A 25,749-nucleotide genomic window follows, 5' to 3' on the forward strand; every position below is an offset into this window, starting at 1 on the left:
TTTGAAGTTTTTTTCAACACAGATGTATGTTGCTGTCTGGATACCTGATGAAAATAAACACACTTTACCATTTTCACTCCTTTATTAAAAACACAATATAGAAATAATAGAAACACAAAAATTAATCATTGTACAGCTGTGTCAGATTACCAAATTACCTCTGGTACATAAATCACTTACGTGTATTTCAACTGAAAAAATACTGAAAAAAATCCTGATACAATACTATGTAACTTTTGTCCAGCAACATTTAAAAAAACAAATGTCTTTTTCTTTTCCCCCAGTCTTTACTGACTTAAGACAAGAGATGGATGTGAACAGGTTGCTTGTGGATTTATAGTCCATCAATATTTAGAAATGCTGGTGTAACAGGATTTCAAGGTAATTGGTACCCATAAACAGCATTAATATCCACAGCCGTCAGTCTAACTGGATTTCAAGGGAATCTGGTAACTCAGAAATGTCAGCCAAATATCATTCCTAGGTAATCTGTCAATATTCATTAATACTAGTCAAGGTGGGTGGATAGGTAATGCATCATTGTTCATGTGCCATTCAAACTGCATCTATTGATATTCATAAAATAACAGTTGTTTCACAACCAAGCAATGCCAGACACATTCTTGTTTTTTCTTGTTTGTGAAGTACCCCAACAGTAACACAGTTTATTTTTCTGTACTTAATCTGTTTCTTTCCCCTGCCATTTTTTCCCACATCACTGAACACAAGGAGGAAGACGAGTTTCTGTTTCTCCAATTTAGTTCTCTCTTTTTTTTTCCTTAAAAAAAAAAAAAATCAGAATACAGTAAATTTTGAAAACACGAACACATTTCATAGTTTTTCTCCATATGACCCCCAACCACATGCAAAATCCAAAGAACATTTCATCGTCCAAAACAGTTTAAAAGTGCACAAATAGCCAATCAGGAACAACGTAAAAGTAATACTGCATCACTTAAAAAAACATATTTAAAAAATCACCAAACACACACTCACAATCGCTTACATTGATCAATAAATAACATGTCCAGACTCTCGGCCACTCATGCAGATCAATTTAAGACAAAAATATCGACAAATAGTTTCCAGTGAACGCTGCCAGAACGATCATCAGCAGTGACATCCTCACAGTCATCCCACTGTTTCTCTCCTCTTCACTCTCTGAAACGGAAGACACATAGTGATTATAAAAGCATTCATATAGCACCATTGCATATTGCCCGTCCTCACACAGACATCACAGCACTTTACAAGAGCATGCGTGCACAGACACACACCAAAAACACTATCTAAATGTGCACAGTTGTCACAAAAACCCACCAGCTAGTTGATTGTATGTACTTCTATAGTCAGTTACAAACACAGGAAGCACTATTCAGAATACTTCACAGAAATGTTATAGTACCCAAAGAAACTTGGCAGATTGGATACAGTTCCCACAGAAACTCTAGATATTAAAGGAAAGTTACAATTCCCACAGAAACTTGACAGAAATGTTCAGTTCCCACAGAAACTTTCCAGAAATGTTACAGTTCCCACAGAAACTCTAGATATTAAAGGAAAGTTACAATTCCCACAGAAACTTGACAGAAATGGTACAGTTCCCACAGAAACTTTACAGAAATGTTACAGTTCCCACAGAAACTTTACAGAAATGTTACAGTTCCCACAGAAACTCTAGATATTAAAGGAAAGTTACAATTCCCACAGAAACTTGACAGAAATGTTACAGTTCCCACAGAAACTTTCCAGAAATAATACAATTCCTAAAGAAACATAAGAATTGTTAAATTTCCCCCACAAACTTTACAGTAATGTTAAAATTCCCACACAAACTTTACAGAAATGTTACAGAAATTCCAGGGCTGTCTGAAAATCTCAAGACAACAACAAAAAACCAGTGCTTTTACACTTGGTAGGACAACTCCAAACCATTGGTAGAGACAGAAAAATATCTACACACATTCTCTATGAGACACGGGACACACACAGCTGATGAACACTTCCCAACTGTTTTCAAGATCGAAAGCATTTGGTGAATTGATAATGGAGTTTTTGTCTCTGATGCACCTTTTGGATGAAGTGAAAATTGACATTTCTGAAGAATGTTTGATATAACTGATAAACTTAAGCTGGTGCTTTCTTTTACAGGAAAAGTGAACATTATCAAGTGTACAGACATCTGACAATGTATCGGGTGAAATGATACGATTATTTAAGTGAAGGCATGATTAACGCTTTTAAAATTCAATATATTCACAATGGAATTGATTTTTATGAAAATGTCATAACAGCGCCTTAATAATCTGAATGTTTTAATAACCTGTGCAGTTAAAATTCAGAGTCAAGAAGCCAAGTGTTAACTGTTAATACTGAATTTCAGGAAGCTTGTACAATGGACCCAGTGCTTTCTGGGTTTTTAATTAGACATCCACAAGACTGAAAAAAGTATTGACAACTGATGTCAGTAGGGGCTTAGCAAAGGGTGTCCAGCAAATATTCAGTCAGGCAACACAGGACACCACCAAGCTGGCTCCACAGCAGAGCAGGGTCTCCTCTAGTGTGTGGTCTCATGCTGACCTAACATTAACAATTCCATCTGCACTAGTACTTTAGCAGACAAGCCTATGTGTGGCTATGTAATGGTGTTTCAGAATGAGCAGCGTGAAGGTATTATTATGGATTCTTTATAGTGCTTAGGTAAGAGACCAGTCTGTAAGTGTTGAACAATCACAGAGACATTTGCACAACAGGCTGCATACCTGTCTATAGCTGACTTTTATTGATACTTAAAGCTAGCCTAACTTCGGTCGGAGACCAAGCTCTAAATGCTTTAAAAACTGAGTCATTTGCACATAAAGGTTGCCTTCCTGAGTAAAGCTGACAGCTGCCTTGAGGGCACTCACCATTCATTTCCCGTGTCATTTAGTCGGGTTTCAGTCATATGCGGATACACATTGATGTCTACCTATGTAGAGCCAACTGACAGGTGCCTTTCAGCGCTCATAATTCATTACCTGTGTCATTCAAACAGGATTCTGTCACACACACACACACACACACACACACACACACACATATTGGGCAAACACACATGGATATTGGGCAACTGCCAAGTATGTGCTGCGGAAGCAAAAAAAAAAAAAAAAAAAAAAGAGAATAATAAAACCAACCTGTTTTACTATCGTCATTGGATGCTTTGGAACATGTTGAACATGACTTGTGGCAGTTTTCCTTGGTGTACCAGTTGGTGGCACAGTAACCGCTCTTAGCCCAGGAGGCACAGTACTGGTTGTTGTCAATGCATCGAACTGCACGCACACACAAAACCATCAGTATCAGTTTCCTTCTCAACATGTGATTATTGCAAACAATAAGACAATTTTCCCACATAGTCAAAACAATTGGTACGTTTCCTTCTCAGTGTGTGCTTACTGTAAACAAAAGACACATTTTCATGCCTGAACACAACCAGGTCAGCAGCGGTGCCCCAACGGTCTGAACCCAGACTACGGGAGAGGGAGGGGGGGAACACAACCATTGTTATTGGGTTTCTCTCCACAAGTGATTATTGTAAACAAAAGACAATTTTCAGTTCAGTGGTATGTTGAATCAGCTGAACATTGAAATGCTTATCCAACTAATCAACATTAAAATGCTATAATGAAAATGGTTGACTGCAGATGATAGTGAAGGATCTTTATAAAAAAAATTTAAAAAAGAAAAGAATGTACTGTTCTCAGACATTCACAAACATAGGTCACAATGCAAAACAAAACAAGGGCTGTGTTTAAATTTAACATTCTTACACACCCTAGCCATGCACACACACACACACACACACACACACACACACACACACACACACACACATCCCATTCCCTGCACAGCTTCAGCTACAAGGTGTCAAAGCATGCAGATTGATCCATATTAGCTACACAGATTGATCCATATTAGCTACACCACATCTGCTTGAAGAAAACAACAACAGATGTCTGACCTACACATAAATCTACACAGTATGAACTTGATGTCTGACCTACACATAAATCTACATAGTATGGACACGATGTCTGACCTACACATAAATCTACATAGTATGGACACGATGTCTGACCTACACATAAATCTACACAGTATGGACACGATGTCTGACCTACACATAAATCTACATAGTATGGACACGATGTCTGACCTACACATAAATCTACACAGTATGGACTCGATGTCTGACCTACACATAAATCTACATAGTATGGACACGATGTCTGACCTACACATAATCTACACAGATGGACTCGATTGTCTGACCTACACATAAATCTACATAGAATGGACACGATGTCTGACCTACACATAAATCTACACAGTATGGACTCGATGTCTGACCTAACATAAATCTACATAGTATGGACACGATGTCTGACCTACACATAAATCTACACAGTATGGACTCGATGTCTGACCTATCACATAAAATTACATAGTATGGACACGACAGTTCTGACCTAACACATAAATCTACCATGTATGAACTCGATGTCTGACCTACACAATAATCTACATAGTATGGAACCGATGTCTGACCTACACATAAATCTACACAGTAAGAACTTGATGTCTGACCTACACATAAATCTACACAGTATGAACTGATGTCTGACCTACTCATAAATCTACACAGTATGGACTCGATGTCTGACCTACACATAAATCTACACAGTATGAACTTGATGTCTGACCTACACATAAATCTACATAGTATGGACACGATGTCTGACCTACACATAAATCTACACAGTATGAACTCGATGTCTGACCTACACATAAATCTACACAGTATGGACACGATGTCTGACCTACACATAAATCTACACACTATGAACTCGATGTCTGACCTACACATAAATCTACACAGTATGGACTCACCACCACCGCCGCCGCCGCCGTTGTTGTCCTCGCAGTCTTTGCAAGACTTCTTGCAGTTTTGCTTCATCCAGATCGGATTGGCTTCGCACTCCCCGCTGTCAGCCCAGCCCTGGCATTTCTGATCCCCCCACACGTTGGTGCATTCTTTGGAATCTGGAAAAGGGTGCACATAGTCTTCTATCAGTGTCCTGCACTGTCATTGTGTGGCAGAAATATCCTTCAACAGAGAAGAAAGGACATGAAAATGAAGGAGAGACAACAACATAAAACAAGGGAAGTTCACAGCATCAAGACATTTGCCAAGTGACAAACAACATCAAAAAGAGACAACAACATAAAACAAGGGAAGTTCACAGCATCAAGACATTTGCCAAGTGACAAACAACATCAAAAAGAGACAACAACATAAAACAAGGGAAGTTCACAGCATCAAGACATTTGCCAAGTGACAAACAACATCAAAAAGAGACAACAACATAAAACAAGGGAAGTTCACAGCATCAAGACATTTGCCAAGTGACAAACAACATCAAAAAGAGACAACAACATAAAACAAGGGAAGTTCACAGCATAAAAACATTTGCCAAGTGACAAACAACATCAAAAAGAGACAACAACATAAAACAAGGGAAGTTCACAGCATCAAGACATTTGCCAAGTGACAAACAACATCAAAAAGAGACAACAACATAAAACAAGGGAAGTTCACAGCATCAAGACATTTGACAAGTGACAAACAACATCAAAAAGAGACAACAACATAAAACAAGGGAAGTTCACAGCATCAAGACATTTGCCAAGTGACAAACAACATCAAAAAGAGACAACAACATAAAACAAGGGAAGTTCACAGCATCAAGACATTTGCCAAGTGACAAACAACATCAAAAAGAGACAACAACATAAAACAAGGGAAGTTCACAGCATGAAGACATTTGCCAAGTGACAAACAACATCAAAAAGAGACAACAACATAAAAAAGGGAAGTTCACAGCATCAAGACATTTGCCAAGTGACAAACAACATCAAAAAGAGACAACAACATAAAACAAGGGAAGTTCACAGCATCAAGACATCTGACAAGTGACAAACAACATCAAAAAGAGACAACAACATAAAACAAGGGAAGTTCACAGCATCAAGACATCTGACAAGTGACAAACAACATCAAAAAGAGACAACAACATAAAACAAGGGAAGTTCACAGCATCAAGACATTTGACAAGTGACAAACAACATCAAAAAGAGACAACAACATAAAACAAGGGAAGTTCACAGCATCAAGACATTTGCCAAGTGACAAACAACATCAAAAAGAGACAACAACATAAAACAAGGGAAGTTCACAGCATCAAGACATTTGACAAGTGACAAACAACATGAAATCTTCCTATAACAGTCTTAAAGCAATCATTAAAAAAACAACACCACAAAAACTGAAAATGAAAAAACTTAACATGCTCCTCTTTAATCAGAGCACCTTTTTTTCATTCAAAATCATGAAATAACACTACAAGAGAGTCAGCAATATCTTCAGAAATAAAAACTGGCCTATTTTAAAATCAGCAGTGTCAAGGCTAACAAAAACAATTCTATTTTCAGTACTTTGTGATCAACAATGTCAAAGGCTTGTGAAAATGGGCGTGTTTTCTCACAGTGATACAACAGATCCATGCATCCAAGTATTTACTTTCTGAAATCAATATGACAAGTATCCAAGTGTTTTACTCATCATAATGATAATGAAATATGCATCCAAGTAATCCCTTTCAGACAAATAATGGTAACCTTCCCCACAATTCACCTGCCAAGGGGAAGAGCACTATGTGCAAGACTTCACCAATGGTTTTACCAACCTGGCTTTCCACCATCTCCAGTGTTGTCACAGGCGTTGCAGGATTTCTTGCAGTTTTCTTCCATCCACACTCGATTTGCGTTACATTCCCCAGCTTGGGCCCATCCGTCACAGTCTTCATCCTTCCAGACGTTACTGCAGCTTCCTACAATGACAGCATCAGGAAACAGGATTGATTGATGATAAAGATTATAAATGATGACGATGATGATGTGATAGTAATAGTACTGATCAGTATCAGTAGCTCAAAGAGGCGTCACTGCCTTTGGACAAATCCATATACGCTACACAACATCAGCTAAGCAGATGCCTGACCAGCAGCGTAACCCAACACGCTTAGTCAGGCCATTAAAAAAAAAGAAGGAAAAATGAGATAATAATAACAATAATGATAATAATATATGGCATTTTAAAATCACAATTCTTTCAAAGAAAACTCACTCCGCATGCACACCACACACACACACATGCACACAAACACTCAACAAATATTTTGTCCAGTCAAATCAACAGTGGCAGGGACTGGGGAAAACAAACTATAAAAATTTCTACACGAAAACTTGCTTGAAAAAACTGTAATCAGATTTTGTTTAACTGATGACTTGAAGGTGGTGTATTTTTCTGATTCCGATGTACGTGTGACTGACTATATGCACCTGTTAGTGTTACTACATATATAAGCACACACACAAAAAAAGACTATTAATATGTGTGCAAGACTTTGACAATGCAACACCCACAAAGAAAAAAACTACATAGAAAAAAAAGAAATAACAAAAGACAATAAAGGCATATCCAGTAGTGACAGCACTGAATGAAATTCACTGAAATAGCACCATGTTTTGAGACACACAGTTTCAACCCCAGAACTTTTCCTCTGTGTTCTTTGCAGCCTTCATACATTTATTTTCATCTGTGTATGCCCATGTGCAATCGTGCATATACTCATATGATTGTGTGTGTGTGTGCGTGTGTGTGTGTGTGTGTGTGTGTGTTTCCAAATCAAACTGTTCCACTGACCAGGCTTGGTGGTGGTGGTGGTGGACCCGTCATCGTCGGGTCGCACACAGTTGCAGTTCTTGTCCAAATAGCCCGGATCCTTGCAGTTAGGGTTCTTGGCACAGTGCGCTGTTGGTGACGACAAAAATAATATTCAGCGTTCATGACGTATGTACATCGCGTCATAGTTTACGAACTAGACTATAAGGCAATACTCTGGGTGGTTTCCTGATATGTTTTTCTCCTCGACTTGACCTACCCGTCTTATAAGGTGCGCTCACAGGTTAGAAACTGTCGAAATGCTGCCGTAAATTCGTAGTATGACGTTCGTGGGGGTGAAAACGAAGGACATTTCTGTCAACTTCTGCTACAAACTGCACCTACGATGTTTGTTGGAGCAGGTGGTGTCTGGTAAAGAACATTCTCGCGCACAGAAATGGCAAGTCCCCTCGTCAACAAGCCCGCGATGAATTTCCGATTGACCTCCAGTTGATTGTGGAAAGTTCTTTGGATCACAACATGTTGAATTTTCCCTTAAAAATGAATGGAAGAAACAACAAAACACACACACACACTCCATAATTTTTAAACCAGCTAACAGGATGGTCAGAGTGTTTTTTTTGTGTTTGTTTTCTTCTTCTTTTTTGTTTGTTGTTGTTTAATTGTAAAATTATCTAAAACTGCCGTCTCTCCCAGTATATATATGTTTCTTGTTCAATAATACTTCTCCCTCTTAGTCTTATTTAGGCAGTTTTTATTCTTGCTAATTACTGTAACCTAAGTGAAGCACTGTGCATGTTATATTACGTTACATGGCATTTCACTGCATCACATAGCAGCCAAGACATAGGCGCATGCGTTTTGATCACATGTTAAAAAAATAGCCATGGTGAGGAATCATATTGAACCGACTGTCCTAAAACCCTCTTGGCCGAGAGAGTGGGGGTGTAACTTGGGCAAGACACTCTCCACGATAATCAAATTCTAGCCCAGATAGTCGGGACAGCAGTTGCCTCATCTGTTGTTCTGATGATGGTCATAGTCGGACACGACTGACTGTTATACACTGCTGCAGAGCTACCAGGACACTGGAACACACTGACACAGGAAAGGTTTGCCACCAACTGCATGTTAACCCTGATGGCGAATTTTCACTTGTCAGGCCCACATTACACGTCACCGGAAGTACATATCATTGCTACCAAACCCATGGAGTTAAACATTTATAACCTACACGTCACGGGAAGTACATATCATTGCTACCAAACCCATGGAGTTAAACATTTATAACCTACACGTCACCGGAAGTACATATCATTGCTACCAAACCCATGGAGTTAAACATTTATAACCTACACGTCACGGGAAGTACATATCATTGCTACCAAACCCATGGAGTTAAACATTTATAACCTACACGTCACCGGAAGTACATATCATTGCTACCAAACCCATGGAGTTAAACATTTATAACCTAGACGTCACCGGAAGTACATATCATTGCTACCAAACCCATGGAGTTAAACATTTATAACCTACACGTCACGGGAAGTACATATCATTGCTACCAAACCCATGGAGTTAAACATTTATAACCTACACGTCACGGGAAGTACATATCATTGCTACCAAACCCATGGAGTTAAACATTTATAACCTACACGTCACCGGAAGTACATATCATTGCTACCAAACCCATGGAGTTAAACATTTATAACCTAGACGTCACCGGAAGTACATATCATTGCTACCAAACCCATGGAGTTAAACATTTATAACCTAGACGTCACCGGAAGTACATATCATTGCTACCAAACCCATGGAGTTAAACATTTATAACCTACATATCACCGGAAGTACATATCATTGCTACCAAACCCATGGAGTTAAACATTTATAACCTACACGTCACCGGAAGTACATATCATTGCTACCAAACCCATGGAGTTAAACATTTATAACCTACATATCACCGGAAGTACATATCATTGCTACCAAACCCATGGAGTTAAACATTTATAACCTACACGTCACCGGAAGTACATATCATTGCTACCAAACCCATGGAGTTAAACATTTATAACCTACACGTCACGGGAAGTACATATCATTGCTACCAAACCCATGGAGTTAAACATTTATAACCTACATATCACCGGAAGTACATATCATTGCTACCAAACCCATGGAGTTAAACATTTATAACCTACACGTCACCGGAAGTACATATCATTGCTACCAAACCCATGGAGTTAAACATTTATAACCTAGACGTCACGGGAAGTACATATCATTGCTACCAAACCCATGGAGTTAAACATTTATAACCCTACACGTCACCGGAAGTACATATCATTGCTACCAAACCCATGGAGTTAAACATTTATAACCTACATATCACCGGAAGTACATATCATTGCTACCAAACCCATGGAGTTAAACATTTATAACCTACACGTCACCGGAAGTACATATCATTGCTACCAAACCCATGAGTTAAACATTTATAACCTACACGTCACCGGAAGTACATATCATTGCTACCAAACCCATGGAGTTAAACATTTATAACCTACATATCACCGGAAGTACATATCATTGCTACCAAACCCATGGAGTTAAACATTTATAACCTACACGTCACCGGAAGTACATATCATTGCTACCAAACCCATGGAATTAAACATTTATAACCTACATATCACCGGAAGTACATATCATTGCTACCAAACCCATGGAGTTAAACATTTATAACCTAGACGTCACGGGAAGTACATATCATTGCTACCAAACCCATGGAGTTAAACATTTATAACCTACACGTCACGGGAAGTACATATCATTGCTACCAAACCCATGGAGTTAAACATTTATAACCTACATATCACCGGAAGTACATATCATTGCTACCAAACCCATGGAGTTAAACATTTATAACCTACACGTCACCGGAAGTACATATCATTGCTACCAAACCCATGGAATTAAACATTTATAACCTAGACGTCACGGGAAGTACATATCATTGCTACCAAACCCATGGAGTTAAACATTTATAACCTACACGTCACCGGAAGTACATATCATTGCTACCAAACCCATGGAATTAAACATTTATAACCTACATATCACCGGAAGTACATATCATTGCTACCAAACCCATGGAGTTAAACATTTATAACCTAGACGTCACCGGAAGTACATATCATTGCTACCAAACCCATGGAGTTAAACATTTATAACCTACACGTCACCGGAAGTACATATCATTGCTACCAAACCCATGGAGTTAAACATTTATAACCTACATATCACCGGAAGTACATATCATTGCTACCAAACCCATGGAGTTAAACATTTATAACCTACACGTCACCGGAAGTACATATCATTGCTACCAAACCCATGGAGTTAAACATTTATAACCTACATATCACCGGAAGTACATATCATTGCTACCAAACCCATGGAGTTAAACATTTATAACCTACACGTCACCGGAAGTACATATCATTGCTACCAAACCCATGGAGTTAAACATTTATAACCTACACGTCACCGGAAGTACATATCATTGCTACCAAACCCATGGAGTTAAACATTTATAACCTACACGTCACCGGAAGTACATATCATTGCTACCAAACCCATGGAGTTAAACATTTATAACCTACACGTCACCGGAAGTACATATCATTGCTACCAAACCCATGGAGTTAAACATTTATAACCTACACGTCACGGGAAGTACATATCATTGCTACCAAACCCATGGAGTTAAACATTTATAACCTACACGTCACCGGAAGTACATATCATTGCTACCAAACCCATGGAGTTAAACATTTATAACCTACATATCACCGGAAGTACATATCATTGCTACCAAACCCATGGAGTTAAACATTTATAACCTAGACGTCACGGAAGTACATATCATTGCTACCAAACCCATGGAGTTAAACATTTATAACCTACACGTCACCGGAAGTACATATCATTGCTACCAAACCCATGGAGTTAAACATTTATAACCTACATATCACCGGAAGTACATATCATTGCTACCAAACCCATGGAGTTAAACATTTATAACCTAGACGTCACGGGAAGTACATATCATTGCTACCAAACCCATGGAGTTAAACATTTATAACCTACACGTCACGGGAAGTACATATCATTGCTACCAAACCCATGGAGTTAAACATTTATAACCTACACGTCACCGGAAGTACATATCATTGCTACCAAACCCATGGAGTTAAACATTTATAACCTACACGTCACGGGAAGTACATATCATTGCTACCAAACCCATGGAGTTAAACATTTATAACCCACACGTCACCGGAAGTACATATCATTGCTACCAAACCCATGGAGTTAAACATTTATAACCTACACGTCACCGGAAGTACATATCATTGCTACCAAACCCATGGAGTTAAACATTTATAACCTACATATCACCGGAAGTACATATCATTGCTACCAAACCCATGGAGTTAAACATTTATAACCTACACGTCACCGGAAGTACATATCATTGCTACCAAACCCATGGAGTTAAACATTTATAACCTACACGTCACCGAAGTACATATCATAGCTACCCAACCCCACCGGAAGTACATATCATTGCTTACCAAACCATGGAGTTAAACATTTATAACCTACACGTCCACAGGCGAGTACATAATCATTGCTACCAAACCCATGGAGTTAAACATTTATAACCTAACACGTCACCGGAAGTTACATAATCATTGCTGACCAAAAAACATGGAGTTAACATTTATAACCTACACGTCACCGGAAGTACATATCATTGCTACCAAACCCATGGAGTTAAACATTTATCATGTCATGTCCCGAACCCCACCCCCACATCTTATACTGTAGACACTAGTATCACTCATTACCCTGGTGGTAGTATATTATTTCCTTTCTCCCTACCCCAACACCTACATTTTATACTGTAGATCCTTTTCTTCTAACATGGACAAACATTTATGTTTAGAAGAAAGAAAAAGAAAAAAAAATCAACGATACAATGAAAGATCAGACAACCAAAACTTCTCTTTGCAGCTCTTACCATTGCAGCCGTACATGAGGTTGACCACTTTGATGTCGGAGAACGACAGTCCCTTCAGGTAGACACGCCCGATCTCCTTCTCCTTCCTCCTGTCTTTGGCACGGATGGTCTGAGACGAACCGTCCTTGGAGAATGCCTGCCAAGAAGAACAGCTCAGTCTGGTCAGAGCTTGACAAACAGTTAATACACAGGCCGAGGAAAGCCGCGTCTTCAAAGCAATACTCGTATGTCAAATTGATGATACAACCGGGTGTTCCGTCTTCCCGGTATTGACAGTCCTTACACTACGGCCAGTGGGATACTGCTATATAGGCCAGCAGACACAAAATAAATGACAGAAAATTTGGGTAACTGCCGGAGATTCAGCTACAAGCTCGACTGACTGTGAATGAATCAATGGAGCCGCAGAAAAAAAGGCGATCATTTTATTCTAGCTAGTGTTTTATCAGCATTCAGGAAGTATGATCGTTCACACGTTCACAGAACTTTCAAAGTCTGACAATATCATGAGTTCTTTTATCTATATCCCTCTCTGTGTCTGTCTACCCATCAGTAGCTATCTCACGGTATCTATATATCTATTCATCTATCTATTCATCTATCTATCTATCTATCTCATCTCTGTGAGTGTGTGTCCGAGAGTCTGTGTCTGCGTCTATATCTCTGTGTATCTGTATCTCTGTGTATCTGTGTATGAGGTAAATATGAACATGCGTGTGAGTGAGTAAGTGTGCGTGCCGGCGCATGCGCGCGCGTGCATGTGCGCATGCACTGATCATGTCAGTGTATTTCCCAGAGCCCATGCCCACTATACTATATACTCACAGTGATGCCATAGTGCATGACGGACGAGTACTCGAAGGGGACGCCATACTGGTTGACGTCTTTGGTGGAGTACTTGTTGAACCAGATCCGCATGCTGGGCGCCACGTTGTCATAGATGATGTAGATGTACTGGTCCCGGTCTGGCAGCTGGTGCTCGTGAACCAGCCCTATGGCGTGGCCAACCTCGTGAAGGTAAAGGCCGCTCTGGAAGGAGAAGGTTCTATAATTATGCATCTTCTCTCTCTCTCTCTCTCTCTCTCTCTCTCTCTCTCTCTGTCTGCTTCAGGAAACCGCTCTGGAATAAAGAAGAAGAAATTATATATTGTGCATCATTTTCTTTGTGTGTGTATTTGTGTGTGTATACTCTGCTTCAGGATGGTCAAAACCACTGTGGGAAAAAACAACCAACCAAACAAAAAACAAAAACCACTGAAAACAAAACCGCATCGTATCCCTATGTTTCATAAACATAAAGACCTACCTGGAAGAACTAAGGTATCTTTTCCCTCTGCTTCATTATTGCTATCATTGTCATCATCATTATTATTATTATCAATATTTTTGTTATTTTGTTGTCTGCTTCATGATATCATTATAATTATTATCTTTAACATTATATTGTTGCTCTTGTCGCTGCTGTTGTTGCTGTTGTTGTTATCACTTGTATGGAAACTACCTTCACTTTACAAACACAGTGTCATTTTAGCACAACCTGGGCCACTGAAACCCGACAACAGCTGACTGTAGGCGTTATCATGTCATTCGCCGGTTTCTGTGTCGTTCAGTCAGGCTTCCGTTGAGTCACGTGCTCCACCACACACGTGTATATTAGAAGGTAAAGCTTCTCCGTACCCCTTTCATGTGTGTAAATGCTATTAAAAAAATATATATATATAATTATCCCCCCCCCCCAAAAAAAAGCGTATGTGTGTGTGTGTGTGTGTCTGTGTGTATGTAAAGACTGCTTTAAAAATAAAAATAAAAACCGATATATATATTTAAATAGAGAGGAAGAGAGAGATATGCACTTTCTCTGTGATCCTTACAATTTTGTTGTTGTTCTGGTTCCTGACGAAAGTCATTTTATGATTATTTGAGCGTCCTTGTTTGTATATGTCTTTTAAGAAAAATAAATAGGAATTGTTCGTCGGCCCTTTGTGTATCATTGTTTGTTGGTTGTGTGGATCACTGTTTTTGTTGTTGTTGTTGTTGTTTTACCTCTGGAGAATTTCCTTTCTTTCTTTTTCCCCCCCCCCCCCCCTACCTTCAACTAACCGTCAACAGATCCGCTTTACCATGCACGTGTTATATTTCCTGTGTCTATAATATTGTCACTACTTACGTATCTGCATCCCGGTGACTGAAGATTGATGGGCTGCATCCCCCCCGCCATACCCAGCAGGGAGTTACAACTGAAAGAAACAACACAACAACATATGATAAAATTATCAATCCATCGGTGAATTTATCAGCCAGCTAATCAATCAACTAACCAACCAATCAATCAGTCAGTCAGTTAGTCAGTCAACCAACCAATCAACTGTTGGAGAGGGCTTGAAAAGGAACATCCAGTCTGATGCTATGTTAACAACGTGAGAAGTGTGGGAAACTGTTTCAGAATGGGGCACCCAATGTAGAGGGAACTACACGCACATTTCAGTACATACACCAAACGCACACACACACACACACACACACACACACACACCAATAACAATACAACGCCCTTACCCCTCCCCCCCCCCCACACCCACCCCTCCACACACACACGCCTCACAACCCCTCCCCCACAACCCACAACCCCAGCGTCTATGGAAATATAACTAGTTCTTTGTGTTATAGTGTCAGGTTATGGTTGGGTTGTGGCATCCCCAAGCCACAACACACTACCCCTTGTTTACCAACTCCCCCCCCCCCATCCCCACTACTCCCCCACTTGAGACTGTTCATCACAGGAAGTCCCTTTCCTCTCCACCACCGCCCCCCCCCCCCCACCCCCATCTCCCTCTCTCCCAGCCCTCTCCTCACATGCTAAGCCCACATGCCTGCTCTGTTGTTAAGCCCCTTGCAGGCACCTCACAGTCCAACATAGCCAGAACAATCAGCCTCTCAGACATCACTTCAACTCCCTCCTCCCCCCACTCTCCTCATCCCTCCCCCCACCCTTTCCCTGCTGAAGTGTGTGTAGGGATTAGGACAGTGTGTGTGTTCCATCCTGGCTATTGGTCATCCTCTTCTGACCAACCAGAGGTGTCCGTTTGGAACATTTTATACATATAGTGTATTTACAACCAATCAGGTGATGTGTCTCTAAATCATAGACACAGACGGAGTGTTGGGCCCATTGGTCCATTGGGTTGTACCAGTTAGGAAAGCATGAATATAAACAGCAAGCTCACATGGCTAGAGCAAACAACTCCAACCCAACAAATTTGACCTTAAGGGTGTAGACGCCAATAGCTCGTTAAACTCCAACAAGGTGAGATGGCTACAGCCTTTTCCCTGCTGTTAGCAAACTAGGGAGCCAGACTGAGAGACTGAGGTTCCACTGAGAAAGACATCTGTTGACCAGGAGTGATGTGTGCTGCTGAATGCTAGCTGCTGCTAACTGCAAAGTTAGGATGCGCTGCTAAGTTAGGATGCGCTGCTAAGTTAGGATGTGCTGCTAAGTTAGGATGTGCTGCTAAGTGCTGTGTTAAGTTAGGGAAATAAACACCTCAATTCATCTTACTAAAAGACCCTGCTGTGGTACGAGGAGAGAGTGGATTGTGCACCTATCCTCTGCCTGTTATCCTACCTACCCCTTCCTTCTCCTTTTACCCCCACTCCCACACCCCTTTTTACATTTGTTTCTATGCAAAGCGTTTTAGTAAAGGAGAGTTGCTTATTCGTGGTAATGTTCACGTTCATATATCATCTGCTCTGTAAGCCAGATACTCTCTGTCTGTCTGTCTGTGTAATTAATTAACTGCTACAGTTCTGGTGATATGAACATTTTGGTTTTGTTATCGCCCCTTGTTCATGTGGGGCTGTGACATTTATGATCAAAACCATTGAACCTCCCTCTCTCTCTCTCTCTCTCTCTCTCTCTCTAGCAGAAATGGTCGATGGTCATCTCTCTCTCTCTCTCTCTCTAGCAGAAATGGTCGATGGTCATCTCTCTCTCTCTCTCTCTCTCTCTCTCTCTCTCTCTCTCTCTCTAGCAGACATGGTCGATGGTCATCTCTCTCTCTCTCTCTCTCTCTCTCTCTCTCTCTCTCTAGCAGACATGGTCGATGGTCATCTCTCTCTCTCTCTCTCTCTCTCTCTCCCCCCCCCCCCCTCTCTCTCTCTCTCTACAGACATGGTCGATGGTCACACACAAATAAACGTAAATCACGTGCGAAAAATAAAATACAATAAAATAAAAATGATACTGACCCATTTCCGTTCTGGAACCGAATGCGGTTGGAATCCCTGCTGGTTGCAGGTCTGAACTTGAGACACGTCGTCTCCTGCCACCTCCTCATGGCGGCCTTTATGTAATAGATCTCGTTCACGTCTGTTCAGTGAAGGGCAGTAAAAGAAGGTTCACCCAGTGGTTGCTTCGTTTGTGTTCAGTGTGTGTGTGTGTGTGTGTGTGTGTGTGTGTGTGTTTACAGTTACTCAAACTGGCTGGTTTACTCTGAACATATCAAAGTTATGATTAAAATTTTTTTTTAAGCAACAACATATCACAGTAATTATAACAAACAGAGACACAACCTTAGCACTACACTTAACATATCAAAGTTATAATTTAAAGATTTATCACAATAATTGTAACAAATAGGGACAATCTTGGCAGTAACACTGAACAACAACTGACTGAAACTGGAAGCGATAGACTCATCGTGAATAGTTTTGTCAGTCTGACAACAACAACAACAACAACAACAAAGCAACAACAACAACAACCAAAACAGCAGCAACAACAACAGCAACAAAGCAACAACGACAAAAACCAAACCAGCAACAGCAAGAACAACAACAGCAACAACAACCAAACCAGCAATGACAACAACAGCAACAACGACAACAACAACAGCAACAACGACAACAACCAAACCAGCAACAACAACAGCAACAACGACAACAACCAAACCAGCAACAACAACAGCAACAACGACAACAACCAAACCAGCAACAACAACAACGTCTACACGTCAACAACATCAACAAAGCAACAACAACAACAACAGCCACAGTCCAGAAGAAGAAGAAGAAGAAGAAAGTGTGTCATGACTACTGACTGAAATGCGAAGTGATGAACTCGTAGGGAATAGTGTTGTCAGTCCACCTGTACACCAGGGGACGGGTGGCCTTCCTCTTGTGTCGACCATGGTCTCTGCAACAGAAAGACATAGTGAAAGAACTGAAGATGGAAAACACACACACGCACACACACACACACACACACACACACACACTTCGAGAAGGAGGAAGAAACATTCAGAGAAAATATACGTACATATGTTTGCTTGCACACATTGCACACACACTCATGCACATGACTGCACACACACATGTACACATGCAATACCACATCAAAGACTTCAGAAATCTGAGTTGGAAACACACACACACACACACACACACACACACACACACACACACACACACATGTACACATCCAATATCACATCAAAAACTTTAGAAATCGGAGTTGGAAAAACACACACACACACACCCACATACACTCTCTCTCTCTCTCTCACACACACACACACACACACACACACACACACACACACACACACACACACACACATGTACACATGCAATATCACATCAAAGGCTTTAGAAATTGGAGTTGGAAACACACACACACACACACACACACTCTCTCTCTCTCTCTCTCTCACACACACACACACACACACACACACAAAGACAAGCAAACACACACACACACACACACACACACACACACACACACACAACCACAAACACACACACAGTAGACGAGATGCTGTCTGTCGACGAAATGTGACACGACATGTGGCATGACAAGTGTCTATCACCTCGTGCCGTAAACGTGACGGTGAAACATCCGGAACACTTGCACACAATGCAATGCTATAGTGAGTAACGTAGTTTTCAAGTGGCGGCATCGTTATTTCTGCTCCGCAAGATCCGTTCGTGAGAGCTCAGTCTATAATTAATAAATGACCTGTTCCGTTGCCATTCTCCCCAACACACACACACACACACTCTCTCTCTCTCTCTCTCTCCTCTTTACTGGCTGTCAGTTGTGAAAATAACTGAATGAAAATCTGTAGGTTTAGGAAATTCCACTTTCTTGCATGCATGGCTTGTTTCATGTTTTCGTTTTTCCTTAATAGACATTCTACATTGTTCTTTTTGTTTCTTGGGGCCGGAGGCCTATGGAATAAAATTTTGTTCTTGTTCTTGTTCTTGTTCTCTCTCTCACTTGATGAAGAATGGTTCTGTTTACAGTATTCGTAAACTATGCATATATATATTTAATGCCCTGAAGATACGACAGGAATTCTGTGACAACAATGATGAAAGTTAGAATTAATTTACTATGCACGAGAAGCACTTTTGTTCTACAGGTTAAGTTAGTACGTATTTTACATTTTGTTGTGGCTGAGTGATCACCATATTGTGTACTTTTGTACTTTTGACCTCTTTCTAGGGGCCGGAGGCCTGGAGATTAAAGTTTTGTTCTTGTTCTTGTTCTCTCTCTCTCTCTCTCTCTCTCTCTCTCTCTCTCTCACACACACACACACACACATACACATCCACACACACCAATAACAATGACAACAGCCCCTTCCCTCCCCTTGCACACAAATACCTCCCGCCCCCTCCACACACACACACACACACACACACACACACACACCACAATCCTCCCACCCTTTTTGGTGTACAAATATCACACAACAACAACAACAATAACACCCTCACACATGCCAACAAATGCTGATTACATACAGGCACCCCCCCCCCCCCCCCCCCCCCCTCCCATATGAATATACCCACCCACCCCTACACACACACTAGATACAGATGTATGGAACGTCAAGACACACACTCGCGCGCGCGTACGAACACACACACACACACACACACACACACACACACACACACACACACACACTCACACGCACACACACACACACACACACACACAGAAATCTATATGCTAAGACATTCTGATAGCTGCAGTTAAAAGAAAGAAGAAGAAAAAAGAGACAGTGAGAGTGCAGACAGACAGACCAAATAACACTGAATTATGGGGCTGGAAGACTGGATGAAGAAGGAAAGAAGGAACGACAAAAAACAAAGAAAAGAGTGGAGAACGAAAGAAGGAGAGAACAACAAGGCAGGCAGACGAACAGAAGAAGAAAACCAACAGAAAGAAATGTAGAAAAAAAACCATAATAAAGAAAGAAGGGAAAAGAACACACACAAAAAAAAAGAAGAAAAAAAGGAAAGAAAAGAAAAGAAAACACAAACATACAAAATTCAGTTTCAGTTTCTAAAGGAGGCGTCACTGCGTTCAGACAACTCCACATACGCTACACCACATCCGCTGGGCAGATGCCTGACCAGCAGCATAACCCAACACGCTTTGTCAGGCCTCTGTGAGCGCGTGCAGAATTTTGCCACAGGGAAACACTTTTTTTTCTCCCCCCCCCCCTCCCCCATTGTTGCATTCAAAATACAAAGCATCGTCATTGTTGAACAACAACATCAACAACAACAACAACATCAACATCAACATCAACAACAACATCAACATCAACATCAACAACAACAAAACGAGCAACAGTCCATGTCAAGGCAAAAAACGTAGCCCGGCCTATGTAAGGTACCCCCCCCCCCCCCCGAAAACGGAGTATGGCTGCCTACATGGCGGGATAAAAACAAAAAACAAAAACGGTCATACACGTAAAAGTCCCACTCCTGTACATTCGAGTGAACGTGGGAGTTGCAGCCCACGAAGGAAGAAAAAGTAAGGTAACCTACACGTCACGTAACCTACACAGATTTCATGTTGTACTTACGTCAGGTACATCGATTTATACTGCATGGGTTTGAGCACCATGTCAAGCTCCGTGGTGATGTCGCCCCTCATGTCCAGGAAGTTGTCGCTCATGTAGGCTGAAAGTCACAGCACCAGTGGCCACAGTGAGGGACGTGCATTTCCACACCTATCCCCTCCCCCTCACCCACCCCCTGACCCCTCCAATTCCTTTCCCTTTCACCCGTTTATCCCTCAAGAAACCCTAAGAAACTGTTGCTGGGCTTCTACTCCCCCTCAAAAGCAATCATCACATTCATATTTGTTGCGAAGAATTTGCCTATATATATATGTGTGAATGTGTACTTGTTTTTTCTTCTTCTTTTTTTTTTAAATCTCAGAATTCACCAGATCAATACATTTTTGTACACTAACATCCTCTGTCACACACACACACACACACACACACACACACACACACACACACACACACACACATTCAGCACAATTCAGCTGTAAAGACAAACAAACAAACGTCAGTGGAAGCATCACCACCATTGCACTCACTGTTCAGACTTCCGTGCATCTCTGTGATGACCTGGTCAATGGTTTTGTTGGGGGTCTTCTCAGGCTGGGGCCTGAAGTTGGGATCGTCCAGAATGTCTTTGTACGGATCTCCGGTCAGCATCGGGGATCCTTGAACGCACCCCCATGCCTGTCAAAATGCGGGGGGGAAAATTCTCTGTGTAGACTTCTTTTTTTTTTGGGGGGGGGGGAGGGGGTGCGGGGGGGAGGGGTTGGTCTGTCCCGTCTTCCCCTTGGTTGTTCACCCAACCTGTCTTAGAATCCCCCCCCCCCCTTCCCCGCCGGCGCCAGACAAACTGTACGAACAGACTTGACATGAATTAAATCCAGCCTGACAGTCAACTTTCTGTTTTTCGCTGTCTGCATTATTTCTCCACCTTTGTTTTCTTTTCTTCGTCGTCGTCACTTCTTTGTTCACAACAGACATGACGAGAGCCAGTCGGGGTTTCCCCATTTATCTGATGAGAAATCATACACACGGTTTTTTGTTGTTGTTTTTTCCCCTCCTATTTCTTCATTTGAGTATATTTTTGTTTCTTTTATATCTTGTGTAAGCACTGCACGCCCCCCCTGCACCCTCTCCCCCCCGCCCCGCCCCCCCCCCCCCCCCCAAAAAAAAAATTTAAAAAAATCAACAACAACATACAACAACCCCCCCCCACCCCCCACCCCAAAAAAAAAGAAAAAAAAAAAGAAGAAGAAAAAACAAAAACAAAAACAAAACAAAAACAAACAACCCAACAAACAAAAAAAAAATAAATGAAAAAACAACTTCCAACTCACCACCACAACAACAGCAAGAACTTTCAACATCTTCTCTCTATCTGCCCTCTGTTCCTTCCACCGAGAATCTCCAACTCAAAACAGCAGCAGCTAATTAATAAGTGTGTCAGCCTTGCTCAGACACACACACACACACACACTGAAGAAAACTTTTTAAAAAACCCTCTCTTGTCACGCTTTAGTTAGCCGTTAGCTGCAGAACGGCTTGTGAATGATCTCTGCAGAAGATGCTGCGTTTTATTTATAGTGGCCAGCAGCGTCCGTGAATGAACGCAGATTCTTTGACCTTTACGCCCGCGTCACATCCTCTTGCCGGGTCCAGCTCTGGAGATGACTGACCTGACGTCACGGGACAGTGGAGACTGTTGTTGTATGGGTGACTGGGTTCGCTTGGAACAAGGATCCATGTCCATATTTGGGAAGCCCCGGAGGTTATGGCATCGTGACTGGACAGGCGCGTGCTCTTTGCACAGGCGCGCGTGAGGCTTGTTGAGGTGTGGTGTGGTGTGTGTGGTGTCGTGTCTGTGTGTGTGTGTGTGTGTGTGTGTGAGTGTGAGTGTGAGTGTGTGAGCGTGTCTGTGTTTGCGTGCGTGCGTGCGTGCATGCGTGTGTGTGTGAGTGTGTGTGTATGTGTGTGTGAATGCGTGCGTGCGTGCGTGCGTGCGTGCGTGAGTGTGTGTGTGTGTGTGCGTGTGTGTGTGTGAAATTATGTGTGTGTTTATGAGCGTGTTTGTCTTTGCGTGTGAGCGTGCGTGCATGTGTGTGTGTGTGTGTTTGTGTGTTTGTGTGTGAAATTATGTGTGTGTATGAGCGTGTTTGTGTTTGCGTGCGTGCGTGCGTGCATGCACGTGTGTGTGAGTGTGTGTGAGAGAGTATGTGTTTGTGTGCGTGCGTGCGTGCATGCGCGCGCGCGCGCGCGAGTGTGTGTGTATGTGTGAAATTATGTGTGTGTGTATGAGTGTGTGTGTGTGTGTGTGTGTGTACGTGCGCGCGCGCGCCTTTGTGTATATATACACGCGCATACGCGCAACCAGCGTGACGCGCATGTGAGGCGCCTGTACGGATGCAGCTGAAGGATGGAAGGGAGATGAAGGAGGGCGGAAGATGGAGCGTTGCTCAGTTTTGAAGCAGAGCATGTGGACAGGCACAATGGGGCTCGTGTCGAACTGACGAAACCTGCCGGCGGCCATCATGATTATCGGAAGCGTGTGATGCCGGAAGAACGAATCAGTGGGTGAATCCGCCCTGTGGGTCACTTGCACCGTCAACGGATCAAGCCTTTCGCGCGTGCAACACACACACGCACACACACACACACACGGCGCACACACACACACACACACACACACACACACACGAGCGCGCGCACACACACACACACACATACATGTTTAGCCTGTTTCGAGTCCAGTCGCGCGTGCGCACGCACACACACACGCACGCACACACACACACACACACGCACACACACACACACGGCACACACGCGGCATACACACACACACACACACACACGCACACTCACTCACACGGCACCGCACACACACACACACACGGCACACACACACACACACACACACACACACACACGGCACACACACACACACACACGCACACACACACACACACGGCACACACACACACACACACACACACACACACACACGGCACACATACGGCACACATACTCACACACACACACACACACACACACACACACACACACACACACACACACACACACACACACATGTTTAGCCTGTTTCGAGTCCAGTCAGGGTTCGTTCAGTACATAAAATAAAACTGCAAAGAAACAAGAAATAACAGCCTACCCCTCAAAGAGACAAGACATGACAAGACAAGACATGACAAGACATGACAAGACAAGACAAGACAAGACAAGACAAGACATGACAAGACATGACAAGACAAGACATGACAAGACATGACAAGACAAGACAAGACAAGACAAGACAAGACAAAATTCGTTATTTCGAGGATGTTAGATAACCACTGGTGTGCTTTTTTTTTATTTTATTTTTTTTACATGCAGTCCCAGCCCTGAATACTACACACTACACACTACACAATACTAAATGAAAATAAAGCATGGTGTTAGTAGAAATACATAACAGAGGGAAAAAAGATTAAACAATTGATTAAAAAATATTAAACACACACACACACACACACACACACACACACACACACATACGGCACACATACACACACACACACGCACATGCAGAGAGAGAGAAAAAAAAATGGTGGACTGAACAAATGAATTAACAATTACAACTGATCTGAATAAATAAACAAATAACTAAGGCCTAAATGAATAAGGTGCATTGACGAACTCGCCCCCACAATATGAAGAAACGGTGAACCAGACAAATGAATAGACAGTTTCAACCTGAATGAATATTCAGACAAATAAGACCAACATAAATCAGGTACATTCGCGTGTTCGCCCCCACAACATGGATAAATGGAGAGCTAAACAAATAAGCATTTTGGAATAGATAAACAAATAACTAAGGCCTAAATAAATAAGGTTCATTCGCGTACTTGCCCCCACAATGTAGAGCAATGGTGGACAAAACAAAAACAAACAATTACAACCTGAGTGAATAAACAAATGACTAAGGCCTAAATAAATAAGACGCATTCGCGTACTTGCCCCCACAATGGTGGACAAAAACAAATAAATAAACGGTTATAACCTGAATGAATAACAATTGATAACTGAGGCCCCAAGTACATAAGGTGAATTCGCGTACTCACCGCTGAAATATAGAGAAATGATAGGATAAACAAATGAATAAACAATTAGAATCTGAATAAACAGACGAATGGATCAGGCTGAAATAAAAGGTTTTTTTTAATAAGATCCATTCGCGTACTCGCTCGATATGTTCTGCCGCTAGCCGTTGTAGCGGCCTGGCATTGTGTCGAACATCATGCCTCCCAGTGTCAAATGCCTTCTTGAAGTTTGCAAAGACATGATAACAACTGCCTCCGGTGCTATACGGGTGTTTGTTTGTTTGTTTTGGTTGTTTTGTTTGTTTGGTTTTTTTGTCTCAAAGGGTAAGCAGGTTAAATATCTGTTCGATGGAACTTCTGCCTTTGCGGATTTTCGGACCACTCCCCAGCAGCAACAGTGATATTTGCTTGAAGTTGTTATATGTCTGTTTGATATAAAGCTATACTATACGTCTAGAAATCCAAATATGATTTATAGTTCTTGCACAAAATCTGATCGGGAATTTCTATTCACCTGACACACATCAGTTGGACTTTAGAACTTTGGATCTTACAGTGAAAATCTCCATCTTCTGTCCATCCCCATCTGTCTATCTATTACGAGTTGTCTTTACAATGTTCTCTTCCCCCCCCCACCCCCCTCCCCATCCTATCCTCACCCACCCCTTCTGGTGGAGAAGCATGCAAACTTCTGTCGGCAAACTTGTGTATCTGTGTTTGTGTTATCTGTGTGTGTGTGTGTGTGTGTGTGTGTGTGTGTGTGTGTGTGTGTGTACTTGTTTGTCTCTGCGTCTGCCAGTGTGTTTGTCTGTCTCTTTGTTTGGCCCATCTCTCTCAGCTCCCTACTACCCACCCCCTCTCCCTCGTTCTCTCTCTCTCTCCCTCGTTCTCTCTCTC

General features: G+C 41.8%; 1 protein-coding gene across 1 annotated transcript; it reads right to left on the reverse strand.

Annotated features, from left to right (window-relative positions):
• Positions 1-63: 63 nt before the first annotated feature.
• Positions 64-22,315, reverse strand: LOC143289269 (zinc metalloproteinase nas-15-like). The gene is made up of 13 exons (XM_076598267.1): positions 22,090-22,315; positions 21,289-21,436; positions 20,765-20,861; positions 17,978-18,072; positions 17,127-17,247; positions 15,049-15,118; positions 13,707-13,910; positions 12,882-13,017; positions 7,805-7,912; positions 6,786-6,929; positions 4,930-5,082; positions 3,174-3,311; positions 64-1,161 (listed from the first exon to the last, which is right to left on the reverse strand). The coding sequence occupies exons 1-13, from the start codon at positions 22,117-22,119 to the stop codon at positions 1,058-1,060; spliced, it is 1,548 nt and encodes a 515-aa protein (XP_076454382.1). The 5' UTR covers positions 22,120-22,315; the 3' UTR covers positions 64-1,057.
• Between the last annotated feature and the right edge of the window lie 3,434 nt (positions 22,316-25,749).

The sequence above is a fragment of the Babylonia areolata genome, chromosome 13, assembly GCF_041734735.1.
Source record: "Babylonia areolata isolate BAREFJ2019XMU chromosome 13, ASM4173473v1, whole genome shotgun sequence".
NCBI lineage: Eukaryota > Metazoa > Mollusca > Gastropoda > Neogastropoda > Buccinidae > Babylonia > Babylonia areolata.